The 15448-nt window shown below is 43.0% G+C and overlaps 1 protein-coding gene across 4 annotated transcripts in view; it reads left to right on the forward strand.

The window, feature by feature from the left end:
* The window catches only part of MTR (5-methyltetrahydrofolate-homocysteine methyltransferase), a 117743-nt gene that overhangs the window by 14544 nt on the left and 87751 nt on the right, over positions 1 to 15448 (forward strand). For all 4 annotated transcript variants that reach the window (XM_032608645.1, XM_032608641.1, XM_032608642.1 and 1 more), the window contains exons 3-6: positions 1156 to 1245; positions 3761 to 3830; positions 5595 to 5687; positions 7046 to 7152. In XM_032608645.1, the coding sequence (XP_032464536.1) occupies positions 1156 to 1245; positions 3761 to 3830; positions 5595 to 5687; positions 7046 to 7152 (360 nt within the window). The remainder of the gene's footprint in view (positions 1 to 1155; positions 1246 to 3760; positions 3831 to 5594; positions 5688 to 7045; positions 7153 to 15448) is intronic.

The raw sequence follows: 15448 nt of genomic DNA on the forward strand, positions 1-15448 counted from the left end.
TCTTTGTTGAAAAACTAAATTTTAATTTGTTCTTATAAAACAGAACACATAGATAAGAATAAATTCCCTTTTAACCACTACTCCAAATTTCTATTTTTTCCCCAGAGATAACCACTTATACTAGTTGATGTATGTCTTTCCAGATCATTTGTTATGCATTTATGTATAGGTATATATTACGTATGTACATGTATACATATAGATCTCTGTAGAAAACTCAGTACTATTTGTGTGTATGTATGTTTTAAACTTAATGGTGTCATGGTTCACATATCAGTCAATTTTGTTTTTCTACTCAATACTTTCGGAGATTTTCCGTGTTAGTGTATGTAGATATATGTGCACACTGTTTTTTAGCTGCCACATAGCATGTAATAAAATGGACATATTATAGTTTATTTAGTCATTTCCCTAGTGATAGATAGTTGGGATGTTTGTGACTTATTATAAATGTGTGAATCTCGGTTTTCATTTCCCAGCTCTTCTGCAAACAGTGTACATCTGCTTAGGTGGGGTTGGGCTTACTCACTATTGGAAAATCAAGAGATTCCAGAATTTTCATCGGATTGAGGTTGAGGTGGTGTCCAAAGAGTGAAACAAGGCAGAAATGTTTCAAACAGGGAGAACCAGAGGGCACCGAGGTCCTCAGGGTTTCGTAAGGGTGCAGATGTGGCTCAGAGGGACCAGGAGCTGTGCAGTGAAACAACTGTGGTCAGAATCAAGACTGCAGAGGTAGTGCGCTTCTCAGCAGGGTTCTGACTGTGCTGAAGCAGAGAGCTGGCAAAGGAACGGAAGGAATGTTCCTTGGCCATCGTGCGCCAGAAGCTTGGTGTGTGATCTGGCCACCCGGTGAAGTAGGGTTATACTATTTTCAAATGAGGAAACTGAAACTCAGAGTTTAAGGAACTTGACTCAATTCATACCGCAAGTGAACTTTGTCTGAATTCAAGTTCTGTGCTTATTTATTCATATCACAGGCCTTTCTATGAAATCCTTAGGTCTTTTTGCATCCCCAGCCTCTATCTATTACAGTGCCTTGCACTTAGTAAGTGGTCAAAAGATGTTTGGTGGCCTTGGTGAGGAAAAGACTAGTTTATTGTTGGGGGACAGGGATTCTAAAACTCATAGCATTGACATTACTTTCTCTCGTGGCAGGATTACTTGCTGGCTGGGGCAGATATCATTGAAACAAATACTTTTAGCAGCACTGCTATTGCCCAAGCTGACTATGGCCTCGAACACTTGGTAAGGATTTCATTTTTCCTTGTATCTAAGATATTCATGAGCATTTGCCGCATTGGTAATTGCTAGTGAGAAACCAGTCAAAGCTGCAGAGTCAAGCTAATGCCTAGTTATCTATTATTTGTGGTCAGATGGGGAAAATGGTTAGAATCACTTCTGCTTATACACACAACAGCCCATTCATTTTCCAGCTGGTTTCTTTATGGGCAAGTAATAATCAAATAAAAACGATACTCATTATGCAGTGACTTGAATAAAAGCATAATGATTGGCCATGTGCACAGTTCTGTGAAGCCTTTTATTTATTTATTTATTTATTTATTTATTTATTTATTTATTTTTGCGGTACACTCTTTTGCGGGCCTCTCACTGTTGTGGCCTCTCCCGTTGCGGAGCACAGGCTCCGGACGCGCAGGCTCGGCGGCCATGGCTCACGGGCCCAGCCGCTCCGCGGCATGTGGGATCCTCCCGGACCGGGGCACGAACCCGCGTCCCCTGCATCGGCAGGCGGACTCTCAACCACTGCACCACCAGGGAAGCCCTTTCCACAATTTTTTTAAGAAAGGAAACCAAATCTGTCACCCAACTTAAAAAGGCTTCACAGGGGCTTCCCTGGTGGTGCAGTGGTTGAGAGTCCGCCTGCCGATGCAGGGGACGCGGGTTCGTGCCCCGGTCCGGGAGGATCCCACATGCCGCGGAGCGGCTGGGCCCGTGAGCCATGGCCGCCGAGCCTGCGCGTCCGGAGCCTGTGCTCCGCAACGGGAGAGGCCACAACAGTGAGAGGCCCGCGTACTGCAAAAAAAAAAAAAAAAAAAAATTGTGGAAAAATGCATGTAACATAAAATTTACTATTTTAACCAATTTTAAGTGTACAGTTCAGTGTCATTAAGTACATTCATATTGTTGTGCTACCGTTACCACCATCTGTCCGTGGAACTCTTTTCACCTTGTAGAACTTAAACTCTGTACCCATTAAACAATAATTCCCAATTTTCCCTTCCACCTCAGCCCTTAGAAACCACCATTCTACTTTCTGTCTCTATGAATTTAACTCCCCTAGCTACCTTATCTGAGTGGATCATACAGTTTTTGTCTTTTTGTGACTTATCTTGTTTCACTTAGTTTAATGTCCCTAAGGTTCACTGATGTTGTAGCATCTATCAGAATATCGTACTCTTTCGAGGTTGAATAATATTCCACCGTATGGATATGCCACATTTTGTTTATTCATTCATCCGCTGAGGGACATGGGCTGATTCCACCTTTTGGCTCCTGTGAACAATGTTACTATGAGCACGGTGTACAGATAATCTGTTCTTCCTCCCTGCTTTCATTTCCTTCGAGTATCTATACATAACCAGAAGTAGAGTTGCCGAATTATACACTAATTCAATGTTTAATTTTTTGCGAAACCACCATACTGTTTTCCACAGTGGCTGCATCATTTTGTATACCCACCACTAGTGTACAAGTTTCCAGTTTTTACATATCTTTGCCAGCATTTGTTTTGTTTTTGTTTTTTCCTGATAGTAGGCATCCTAGTGGGTGTGGGGTGAAGGATTTCATTTCTTTTTAGTCAACAGGATGCTTCCATATCCAAGTTTTGTAAATGGTTAATGATGAAAATATATGGTAGATGCTGAGGTCCCCATTTCTGGGTGAGATTTTTCCAGAACTTGCCTCTGTGTTCATGCACGTAGTCCTGAGTTCTCTGACACTGTTGTCCCTTATGGTGATGGGGCTTTGTGAAATTACTTGCCTTGTGGGTCATCAAGGGAATTATTTGAGGGCAGGAGTTGGCAGACGTTTTCCGTTAAGGGCCAGACAGTAAATATTTTAAGCTTTGTTGGCTAGTACTGTCTCTTTTGCAACTACTCAACGCTAGCATTATAGTGCAAAAGCAGCAACAGATAATACGTAAATGAATGGGCTTGAGTGTTTTTCGGTAAAACTTGCTGGCACTACTTTGTATGTTTCTGCATGCTTGCTTTATTTCCTAGTGAGAGGGTTCATGGCCCTTCTCCAAATTCTCAAGAGTTTCATAATCTACAAAAACTTGAGACCCACTGATTCCCACCATTGTACGGTGTAGGAAGCCAGGACCTGGAGGAGTTCCTAAGGGAACCACCCGGGCAGGTAGTGACAGAGCTGGTTTTAGAACCCAGGTCTTCTGTCTCTGAAGCCCCTGCTTTTTCCATTACTATGCTTTTTTCTAACTCAGAATATTTCACTACATCAGCTTATTCTGACATGCCAGACGTCCAGAGATTGCCCTTTTTGCCAGCTGGCTCATGGTTCTGTGGAAGACCGTAAAAGCAGTTCCCAAAGACTCTTGCTTTTCCTGTTGCCCTCAAGGCTGGGGCCGCTGGTAGGCCTTTTTGACTAAGATTTCATTCAGACCTCAAACTAATTCACTCCACCTTTCCTTACTGAATAAAACTGTGCTTTAGAAGGTCATGAATTCCTTATTTTATGGAGGGAAATAAGGACAAACTAACATTTGCAGTTGATGTGTTAGGCCTACAGGATGAACAAGTGCTCTGCGGGAGTGGCCAGAAAAGCAGCTGAGGAGATAACTCTCCAGACAGGTAAGGAACAGTTTTTTTTTTTTTTTTTTACAAAGATGTTTCCTTTGACATCCTCAGCTATAATATACTGTCCTTACTGCCCCTTTTCCTTTCACAACAGTTGGCCTACAGCAGCACTGCAGACACCATCACGTACTTGTTTTTAAGTTACTTCTCTGCAGTTTCATAGTCAAGCATTCAGTGTCCCTCTGAATTGACTCTGTTTCCTTGGGCCTTGGGCTCAGGGTTTACGCTGTGTTTACTCTGCTGGGTGTTTTATCCTAACTTTGTAGCTAGAACTGTGACTTCCTTGTACATTTACAGCTAAAATGATTTGTCTCCCTTTGGAAGTACGTCTTTTGGTTATTGAGGCACAGCTGTTTTGGTTACATTGGTGATCATTAAGATATTTGATCTTCTCGCTTGAAAGCTTCCCTCACCCCTGTGATTTTGCCTTATTTAGGTAAAGAGAGATTGTCTTTTGAGCGTCTTCTACTTTATACCACTAGTGTCTTTGAAGGCGCTGTGTAGCACACAAAGAGGGTGGCATGAGAATCAGTCTTACTGGGATTTGAAAAGTGCCTCCTTGAAATAACTAGCCTCCTGGCTGGCTCCATAAGAACACTTGGGCACCAGCTCAGGGGAGGCTTTGAGGGTGGGAAAGGAATGGAAGAAATACATGAAGCCCCGTAAGATTTGGAAACGTGAAATTATTGCCGACAGGGAAGATGTAAAGCAAAATTGTTGGGAAGTTAGACACAGCATACTGATGAAGACTGAAGCAATTTATAGGAGCTCCATTTCTGAGAGATAATGTTGAAATCGGAAGGGCATAGACTGTTGCCCCAACAAAGTCACAGGTCAGAGGCTATCAAACCAGCTAAAGCAGGGAAAGACAAGGACGTTTTTCTTACACCCACGTTATTGTTCAGCTTTGGGGAAGATAAAGAATATCGGGGCTTGTAAGCTGTTCAAAGGCTGGGCTATCAGCTAGTTGGGTAGTTTGCTCCAGTTAGATGGTAAAAGCATAACCACCTGGTTAAAACCACCAAAGGTGATGAGCACTACGGCCCTGCCTGTGTTCCCATATGTAAGAAACACAATATCTCTGGCTCCGTTAGAAGCACCTAGACTCTAGCCTAGAGGAAAGCTTATTAAAAACATTCATGAAAGAGTTTTAAATGTGAGATTTGATCTGCTTCATACTTGAATTTCAGGCTTCATAATTGTTAATCGTGATTTATTATTTTCCCCCAGCAAAGGCCCTGCAGTACAGCAGTGGAGAGCATTTCAAGATCAATGCTACTGTGAAGAACTTTTGCAAAACCTATGTTCACGACCTTCAGGGTTTCTTAAGATTAGGGAGAGAGAGCATTTGTTCAAGCATAGCTATGGTGATAGAAAAGGATTGCTAACTGAAATTCTTTGAAGCCACATGTGTGAGAATTCAGAGTTTTTTGGGTTGGCTTGGCGGTAACATGTGCACATACTTTATATTTCTTAATTTCCTCAGTGGGATCCAGGACAGCCTCATAATCAAACATCTGTTTGCAGTAAAATCTATGAATCTTCCACTAAGTGAGGTAAAGACTATAAATAGCCTCTTGTAGTTTAGGAGAGGTCAAGTTTTGTTGTCAAATGAATTAAGGAAAATGGGGCTTTTGCGCTTTTTGGATTTCAGAGTTACGGACAAAGGATTGTATACCTGTGTTCTAGGGGAAATCTGATAGCGTATTAACTTATGAGCTGTTTAGAGATTTCACACTTGTTTTTCTTTTCCTAAAGGAATTAAGAGGTATGTGGCAGGAGCTCTGGGTCCAACTAACAAGACACTCTCTGTGTCCCCATCTGTGGAAAGACCAGATTACAGGAACATCAGTGAGTATGAGATATAATCATTGACCTTGGGCAAGTACCTCTGTGTTTCAGTAATCTATAAATCTGTAAAATGGGGCCAATACCAGCATCTACTTACGGATTATTGTGACTTAAGGGCTTACAGCAGTCCCTGGAATGTAGTAGACATTAAAATAAAAAGTGCGCTAGTATTAGTCATAGTATTAGTTTTACTCATTCTGAGCCTGCTTTCAAAGGTGCATGTTGTTGTGTTTGGGCTTCTTTATGAGCTGCGGAAATGAAACCAATCAAAATAAAACTTTAAACTGAGAAGTTGAACAAATAGATACCAGGCCTTGCTCAGTTATAGAATAACCCACTAGACTCCCACTTTATTTATCAGAAAGCAGTCTAAGCTATATATGCATGCTAGCATTGTAAACGTTGTAAACCACCATCTATAAGCATACTTGCATTGAGAGTGTATGAAAAGTCTAGAAATCTAGGTCAATTTCTTAAGCATCAGACTACAAAAAAAACAAAAAGTATTAAATGGATCAGAGCAGAATAGTAATGATGCTACGCGTGGTAATGAGTTCTGTGTAGGAGACAAGTTCAGGCAAGTGTGGATTGTAGGTTTTGGTGACAGATTCCACACTTTCCACTGGGGGTTGCTCATTCTGGGCTGACGTGTGGCAGTGAGGAGCTAATGTTTCCTGTCTCTTGTGCCGAATAGGATGAAGTAGGCTTCTCTATTGAATATATGAGCATCTTTTCTTTCTTGGGTGAGAGATCAAATGGGGAGAGGGGTGACCTCTCAGATGGAAGTAGACATTTCTAGAAAAAATTTTATCTAGGAGTGATTAGACACTTTTGTGTTTGAGAGTGAAATTGTCCCCAGGCAGGTTTCTTCTCTGACAGAGTTGGTGTCAGAGGGCAGGAGCAAAATCTACAGGACCACAGACTTTTACCCTAGAGGGTGTGAGAGAATGTGATGCAACCGGTGTTGTATCCAGATCAGTGTGACACATTTCTCCTGTTGTTCCTCACGCTCATTCCTGAATTGATTAACACCATCCCTGGAAAGATCTATATTAAAGATCTTAAAAGTAAGAGCCAGGACTCAAGAAATCAAACACCTTTCCACCCAGCCACTCATTCTTGGCTCACACATGGGAAGTGAGCCCATGTGCTAAGTGTTTAGGAGCATCTGTGTTCAATTTGCTGGTTTAACTTGCATCACTGCCATGTTTCTTACAAAAGGTGGTGTTGCCCTTAAATTATGCATTATAAACCCAGCAGTGGTCAGTTCACCTGGCACCAGGCCTGAACTCAGCGGTGTCCTGGGCTTTCAGAGGATGTCCATGACTAATGTCCTGGGTGTGGTTTGTTTTTTGCAGCATTTGATGAACTCGTTGAAGCATACAAACAGCAGGCCAAAGGGCTTCTGGATGGTGGGGTTGATATCTTACTCATTGAAACTATTTTTGATACTGCCAATGCCAAGGTGAGTTAAAGGAGAAAAAAGGGGCGGGGCTGGGCTGGGGTGCATCCCCTAAAGTAGTGAGGAGACTGTAATAGCCATTATTAAGGTTAAAGCAAATTCCTTGATTTCATTTTCTTTTTTTTTTTTTTTTTTTTACATCTTATTGGAGTATAATTGCTTTACAATGGTGTGTTAGTTTCTGCTTTATAACAAAGTGAATCAGTTATACATATACATATGTTCCCATATCTCTTCTCTCTTGCGTCTCCCTCCCTCCCTCCCACCCACCCTCCCTATCCCACCCCTCTAGGTGGTCACAGAGCACTGAGCTGATCTCCTTGTGCCATGCAGGTGCTTCCCACTAGCTATCTCTTTTACGTTTGGTAGTGTATATATGTCCATGCCACTCTCTCACTTTGTCACAGCTTACCCTTCCCCCTCCCCATATCCTCAAGTCCATTCTCTAGTAGGTCTGTGTCTTTATTCCTGTCTTACCCCTAGGTTCTTCATGACACTTTTTTTTCCTTAAATTCCATATATATGTGTTAGCATGCGGTATTTGTCTTTCTTTTTCTGACTTACTTCACTCTGTTTGACAGACTCTAGGTCCATCCACCTCATTACAAATAGCTCAATTTCGTTTCTTTTTATGGCTGAGTAATATTCCATTGTATATATGTGCCACATCTTCTTTATCCATTCATCTGTTGATGGACACTTAGGTTGTTTCCATCTCCTGGCTATTGTAAATAGAGCTGCAATGAACATTTTGGTACATGACTCTTTTTTTTTTTTTTTTTTTTTGCCGTACGCGGGCCTCTCACTGTTGTGGCCTCTCCCATTGCGGAGCACAGGCTCCGGACACGCAGGCTCAGTGGCGATGGCTCACGGGCCCAGCCGCTCCGCGGCATGTGGGATCTTCCCAGACCGGGGCACAAACCCGTGTCCCCTACATTGGCAGGCAGACTCTCAACCACTGTGTCACCCGGGAAGCACATATGACTCTTTCTGAGTTATGGTTTTCTCAGGGTATATGCCCAGTAGTGGGATTGCTGGGTCATATGGTAGTTCAATTTGTAATTTTTAAGGAACCTCCATACTGTTCTCCATAGTGGCTGTACCAATTCACATTCCCACCAGCAGTGCAAGAGTGTTCCCTTTTCTCCACACCCTCTCCAACATTTATTGTTTCTAGATTTTTTGATGATGGCCATTCTGACCAGTGTGAGATGATATCTCATTGCATTTCTTTAATGATTAATGATGTTGAGCATTCTTTCATGTGTTTGTTGGCAGTCTGTATACCTTCTCTGGAGAAATGTCTATTTAGGTCTTCTGCCCATTTTTGGATTGGGTTGTTTTTTTGTTACTGAGCTGCATGAGCTCCTTGTAAATTTTGAAGATTAATCCTTTGTCAGTTGCTTCATTTGAAAATATTTCCTCCCATTCTGAGGGTTGTCGTTTGATCTTGTTTATGGTTTCCTTTGCTGTGCAAAAGCTTTGAAGTTTCATTAGGTCCCATTTGTTTATTTTTGTTTTTATTTCCATTTCTCTAGGAGGTGGGTCAAAAAGGATCTTGCTGTGATTTATGTCATAGAGTGTTCTGCCTATGTTTTCCTGTAAGAGTTTGATAGTTTCTGGCCTTACATTTAGGTCTTTAATCCATTTTGAGCTTATTTTTGTGTACGGTGTTAGGGAGTGATCTAATCGCATACTTTTACATATACCTGTCCAGTTTTCCCAGCACCACTTATTGAAGAGGCTGTCCTTTTTCCACTGTACATTCCTGCCTCCTTTATCAAAGATAAGGTGACCATATGTGCGTGGGTTTCTCTCTGGGCTTTCTGTCCTGTTCCATTGATCTATATTTCTGTTTTTTTGTGCCAGTACCATACTGTCTTGATTACTGTAGCTTTGTAGTATAGTCTGAAGTCAGGGAGCCTGATTCCTCCAGCTCCATTTTTTGTTCTCCAGATTGCTTTGGCTGTTCGGGGTCTTTTGTGTTTCCATGCAAATTGTGAAATGTTTTGTTCTAGTTCTGTGAAAAATGCCAGTGGTAGTTTGATAGGGATCGCATTGAATCTGTAGACTGCTTTGGGTAGTCGAGTCATTTTCACAATGTTGATTCTTCTAATCCAAGTACATGGTATATCTCTCCATCTATTTGTATCATCTTTAATTTCTTTCATCAGTGTCTTATAATTTTCTGCATACAGGTCTCTTGTCTCCTTAGGTAGGTTTATTCCTAGATATTTTATTCTTTTTGTTGCAGTGGTAAATGGGAGTGTTTTCTTGATTTCACTTTCAGATTTTTCACCATTAGTGTATAGGAATGCCAGAGATTTCTGTGCCTTAATTTTGTATCCTGCTACTTTACCAAATTCATTGATTAGCTCTAGTAGTCTTCTGGTAGCATCTTTAGGATTCTCCATGTATAGTATCATGTCATCTGCAAACAGTGACAGCTTTACTTCTCTTCCGATTTGGATTCCTTTTATTTCCTTTTCTTCTTTGATTGCTGTGGCTAAAACTTCCAAAACTATGTTGAATAAGAGTGGTGAGAGTGGGCAACCTTGTCTTGTTCCTGATCTTCGTGGAAATGCTTTCAGTTTTTCACCATTGAGGACAATGTTGGCTGTGGGTTTGTCATATATGGCCTTTATTATGTTGAGGAAAGTTCCTTCTATGCCTCCTTTCTGGAGGTTTTTTATCATAAATGGGTGTTGAATTTTGTCGAAAGCTTTCTCTGCATCTATTGGGATGACCATATGGTTTTTATCCTTCAATTTGTTAATATGGTGTATCACATTGATTGATTTGCGTATATTGAAGAATCCTTGCATTCCTGGAATAAACCCCACTTGATCGTGGTGTATGATCTTTTTAATGTGCTGTTGGATTCTGTTTGCTAATACTTTGTTGAGGATTTTTGCATGTATGTTCATCAGTGATATTGGCCGGTAGTTTTCTTTCCTTGTGACATCCTTGTCTGGTTTTGGTATCAGGGTGATGGTGGCCTTGTAGAATGAGTTTGGGAGTGTTCCTCCCTCTGCTGTATTTTGGAAGAGTTTGAGAAGGATAGGTGTTAGCTCTTCTCTAAGTGTTTGATAGAATTCGCCTGTGAAGCCACCTGGTCCTGGGCTTTTGTTTGTTGGAAAATTTTTAATCACAGTTTCAATTTCAGTGCTTGTGATTGGTCTGTTCATATTTTCTATTTCTTCCTGATTCAGTCTTGGCAGGTTGTGCTTTTCTAAGAATTTGTCCATTTCTTCCAGGTTGTCCATTTTATTGGCATAGAGTTGCTTGTAGTAATCTCTCATGATCTTTTGTATTTCTGCAGTGTCGTTTGTTACTTCTCCGTTTTCATTTCTAATTCTATTGATTTGAGTCTTCTCCCTTTTTTTCTTGATGAGTCTGGCTAATGGTTTATCAATTTTGTTTATCTTCTCAAAGAACCAGCTTTTAGTGTTATTGATCTTTGCTATCGTTTCCTTCATTTCTTTGTCATTTATTTCTGATCTGATCTTTATGATTTCTTTCCTTTTGCTAACTTTGGGGTTTTTTGTTCTTCTTTCTCTAATTGCTTTAGGTGCAAGGTTGCGTTGTTTATTTGAGACGTTTCCTGTTTCTTAAGGTAGGATTGTATTGCTATAAACTCCCCTCTTAGAACTGCTTTTGCTGTATCCCATAGGTTTTGGGTCGTCGTGTCTCCATTGTCATTTGTTTCTAGGTATTTTTTTATTTCCTCTTTGATTTCTTCAGTGATCACTTCGTTATTAAGTAGTGTATTGTTTAGCCTCCATGTGTTTGTATTTTTTACAGATCTTTCCCTGCAATTGATATCTAGTCTCATAGCGTTGTGGTTGGAAAAGATCCTTGATACAATTTCAATTTTCTTAGATTTACCAAGGCTTGACTTGTGACGCACGATATGACCTATCCTGGAGAATGTTCCATGAGCACTTGAGAAGAATGTGTATTCTGTTGTTTTTGGATGGAATGTCCTATAAATATCAATTAAGTCCATCTTTTTAATGTATCATTTAAAGCTTGTGTTTCCGTATTTATTTTCATTCTGGATGATCTGTCCATTGGTGAAAGTGGGGTGATAAAGTCCCCTACTATGATTTTTATTTTTTCTTTTTTGCGTTACGCGGGCCTCTCACTGTTGTGGCCTCTCCCATCGCGGAGCACAGGCTCCAGACGCGCAGGCTTAGCGGCCATGGCTCATGGGCCCAGCCGCTCCACGGCATGTGGGATCTTCCCAGACCGGGGCACGAACCCGTGTCCCCTGCATCGGCAGGCGGACTCTCAACCACCGCGCCACCAGGGAAGCCCTAAAGTCCCCTACTATGAATGTGTTACTGTCAATTTCCCCTTTTATGGCTGTTAGTATTTGCCTTATGTATTGAGGTGCTCCTATGTTGGGTGCATAAATATTTACAATTGTCATATCTTCTTCTTGGATCGATCCCTTGGTCATTATGTAGTGTCCTTCTTTGTCTCTTCTAATAGTCTTTATTTTAAAGTCTGTTTTGTCTGATATGAGAATTGCTACTCCAGCTTTCTTTTGGTTTCCATTTGCATGGAATATCTTTTTCCATCCCCTTACTTTCAGTCTGTATATGTCTCTAGGTCTGAAGTGGGTCTCTTGTAGACAGAATATATATGGGTCTTGTTTTTGTATCCATTCAGCCAGTCTGTGTCTTTTTTCTTTTTTTTTATGCGGTACGCGGGCCTCTCACTGTTGTGGCCTTCTCCCATTGCGGAGCTCAGGCTCCGGATGCGCAGGCTCAGCGGCCATGGCTCACGGGCCCAGCCACTCCGCGGCATGTGGGATCTTCCCAGACCGGGGCATGAACCCGTGTCCCCTGCATCAGCAGGCGGATTCTCAACCACTGTGCCAGCAGGGAAGCCCCCGGTCTGTGTCTTTTGTTGGGAGCATTTAATACATTTATATTTAAGGTAATTATCGATATGTATGTTCCTATTCCCATTTTGTTAATTGTTTTGGGTTTGTTATTGTAGGTCTTTTCCTTCTCTTGTGTTTCTTGCCTAGAGAAGATCCTTTAGTATTTGTTATAAAACTGGTTTGGTGGTGCTGAACTCTCTCAGCTTTTGCTTGTCTGTAAAGGTTTTAATTTCTCCATCAAATCTGAATGAGATCCTTGCTGGGTAGAGAATCTTGGTTGTAGGTTTTTCTCCTTCATCACTTTATATGTCCTGCCAGTCCCTTCTGGCTTGCAGAGTTTTTGCTGAAAGATCAGCTGTTAACCTTATGGGGATTCCCTTGTGTGTTATTTGTTGTTTTTCCCTCGCTGCTTTTAATATGTTTTCTTTGTATTTAATTTTTGACAGGTTGATTAATATGTGTCTTGGCGTGTTTCTCCTTGGATTTATCCTGTATGGGACTTTCTGTGCTTCCTGGACTTTATTAACTATTTCCTTTCCCATATTCGGGAAGTTTTCAACTATAATCTCTTCAAATATTTTCTCAGCCCTTTCTTTTTCTCTTTTTCTTCTGGAACCCCTATAATTCGAATGTTGGTGCGTTTAATGTTGTCCCAGAGGTCTCTGAGACTGTCCTCAGTTCTTTTCATTCTTTTTTCTTTATTCTGCTCTGCAGTAGTTACTTCCACTATTTTATCTTCCAGGTCACTTATCCATTCTTCTGCCTCAATTATTCTGCTATTGATCCCATCTAGAGTATTTTTAATTTCATTTATTGTGTTGTTCATCATTGCTTGTTTCATCTTTAGTTCTTCTGGGTCCTTGTTAAATGTTTCTTGCATTTTGTCTATTCTATTTCCAAGATTTTGGATCATCTTTACTATCATTCTGAATTCTTTTTCAGGTAGACTGCCTATTTCCTCTTCATTTGTTAGGTCTGGTGGGTTTTTATCTTGCTCCTTCATCTGCTGTGTGTTTTTCTGTCTTCTCATTTTGCTTATCTTACTGTGTTTGGGGTCTCCATTTTTCAGGCTGCAGGTTCGTTGTTCCCATTGTTTTTGCTGTCTGTCCCCAGTGGGTAAAGTTGGTTCAGTGGGCTTCCTGGTGGAGGGGACTAGTGCCTGTGTTCTGGTGGATGAGGCTGGATCTTGTCTTTCTGGTGGGCTGGTCCATGTCTAGTGGTGTGTTTTGGGGTGTCTGTGGCCTTATTATGATTTTAGGCAGCCTCTCTGCTAATGGGTGGGGTTGTGTTCCTGTCTTGCTAGTTGTTTGGCATAGGGTGTCCAGCAGTGTAGCTTGCTGATCGTTGAGTGAAGCTGGTTGTTGGTGTTGAGATGGAGATCTCTGGGAGATTTTCGCCGTTTGATATTACGTGGAGCTGTGAGGTCTCTTGTGGACCAGTGTCCTGAAGTTGGCTCTCCCACCTCAGAGGCACAGCACTGACTCCTGGCTGCAGCACCAAGAGCCTTTCATCCACAGGGCTCTGAATAAAAGGGAGAAAAAGTAGAAAGAAAGAAAGAAAGAAAGAGGATAAAAGAAAAGAAAATAAAGGTAAAATAAAATAAAGTTATTAAGATAAAAAAATAATTATTAAGAAAAAAATTTTTTTAAAAAGTAAAAGAGGGCTTCCCTGGTGGCACAGTGGTTGAGAGTCCGCCTGCCGATGCAGGGGACACGGGTTCGTGCCCCGGTCTGGGAAGATCCCACATGCCGCGGAGCGGCTGGGCCCGTGAGCCATGGCCGCTGAGCCTGCGCGTCCGGAGCCTGTCCTCCGCAACGGGAGAGGCCACAACAGTGAGAGGCCCGCGTAACGCATAAAAAAAAAAAAAAAAAAAGTAAAAGAAAGGGACGGATAGAACCCTAGGACAAGTGGTGAAAGCAAAGCTATACAAAATCTCACACAGACGCATACACATACACACTCTGAAAAAGAGGAAAAGGGGAAAAAATAATAAATCTTGCTCTCAAAGTCCACCTCCTCAATTTGGGATGATTCGTTGTCTATTCAGGTATTCCACAGATGCAGGGCACATCAAGTTGATTGTGGAGATTTAATCCGCTGCTCCTGAGGCTGCTGGGAGAGATTTCCCTTTCTATTCTTTGTTCGCACAGCTCCCGGGGTTCAGCTTTGGATTTGGACCCGCCTCTGAGTATAGGTCGCCGGAGGGCGTCTGTTCTTCGCTCAGACAGGACGGGGTTAAAGGAGCCGCTGATTCGGGGGCTCCGGCTCACTCAGGCCTGGGGGAGGGGGGGCACAGATGCGGGGCGAGCCTGCGGCGGCAGAGGCTGGCATGATGTTGCACCAGCCTGAGGCGCGGTGCGTTCTCCTGGGGAAGTTGTCCCTGGATCCTGGGACCCTGGCAGTGGTGGGCTGCATAGATTCCCAGGAAGGGTGGTGTGGAGAGTGACCTGTGCTCGCACACAGGCTTCTTGGTGGCAACAGCAGTAGCCTTAGCATCTCATGCCTGTCTCTGGGGTCCGCACTTTTAGCTGCGGCTTGTGCCCATCTCTGGAGCTCCTTTAAGCAGCGCTCTTAATCCCCTCTCCTTGCGCACCAGGAAACAGAGAGGGAAGAAAAAGTCTCTTGCCTCCTTGGCAGGTCCAGTCTTTTTCCCGGACTCCCTCCCGGCTAGCTGTGGTGCACTAGCCCCCTGCAGGTTGTGTTCACGCCGCCAACCCCAGTCCTCTCCCTGCGCTCTTACGGAAGCCCGAGCCTCAGCTCCCAGCACCGCCCGCCCCGGCGGGTGAGCAGACAAGCCTCTCAGGCTGGTAAGTGCCGGTTGGCACCGATCCTCTGTGTGGAAATCTCTCCGCTTTGCCCTCCGCACCCCTGTAGCTGCGCTCTCCTCCATGGCTCCAAAGCTCCGCTCCTCCACCACCCGCAGTCTCCGCCCGCGAAGGGGCTTCTGGTGTGTGGAAACCTTTTCTCCTTCACGGCTCCCTCCCAGTGGTGCAGGTCCCGTCCATATTTTTAATTTATTTTATTTATTTTTGCTGTGTTGGGTCTTCGTTTCTGTGCGAGGGCTTTCTCTAGTTGCGGCAAGTGGGGGCCACTCTTCATCGCAGTGCGCGGGCCTCTCACTGTCACGGCCTCTCTTGTTGCGGAGCACAGGCTCCAGACGCACAGGCTCAGTAGTTGTGGCTCACGGGCCTAGTTGCTCCATGGCTTGTGGGATCCTCCCAGACCAGGGCTCGAACCCGTGTCCCCTGCATTAGCAGGCAGACTCTCAACCACTGCGCCACCAGGGAAACCCCCGTCCCTATTCTTTTGTCTCTGTTTATTCTTTTGCCTTACCCAGGTACGTGGGGAGTTTCTTGCCTTTTGGGAGGTCTGAGGTCTTCTACCGGCGTTCAGTAGATGTTCTGT

This window comes from Phocoena sinus, chromosome 16 (assembly GCF_008692025.1).
Source record: "Phocoena sinus isolate mPhoSin1 chromosome 16, mPhoSin1.pri, whole genome shotgun sequence".
Taxonomy (NCBI): Eukaryota; Metazoa; Chordata; class Mammalia; order Artiodactyla; family Phocoenidae; genus Phocoena; species Phocoena sinus.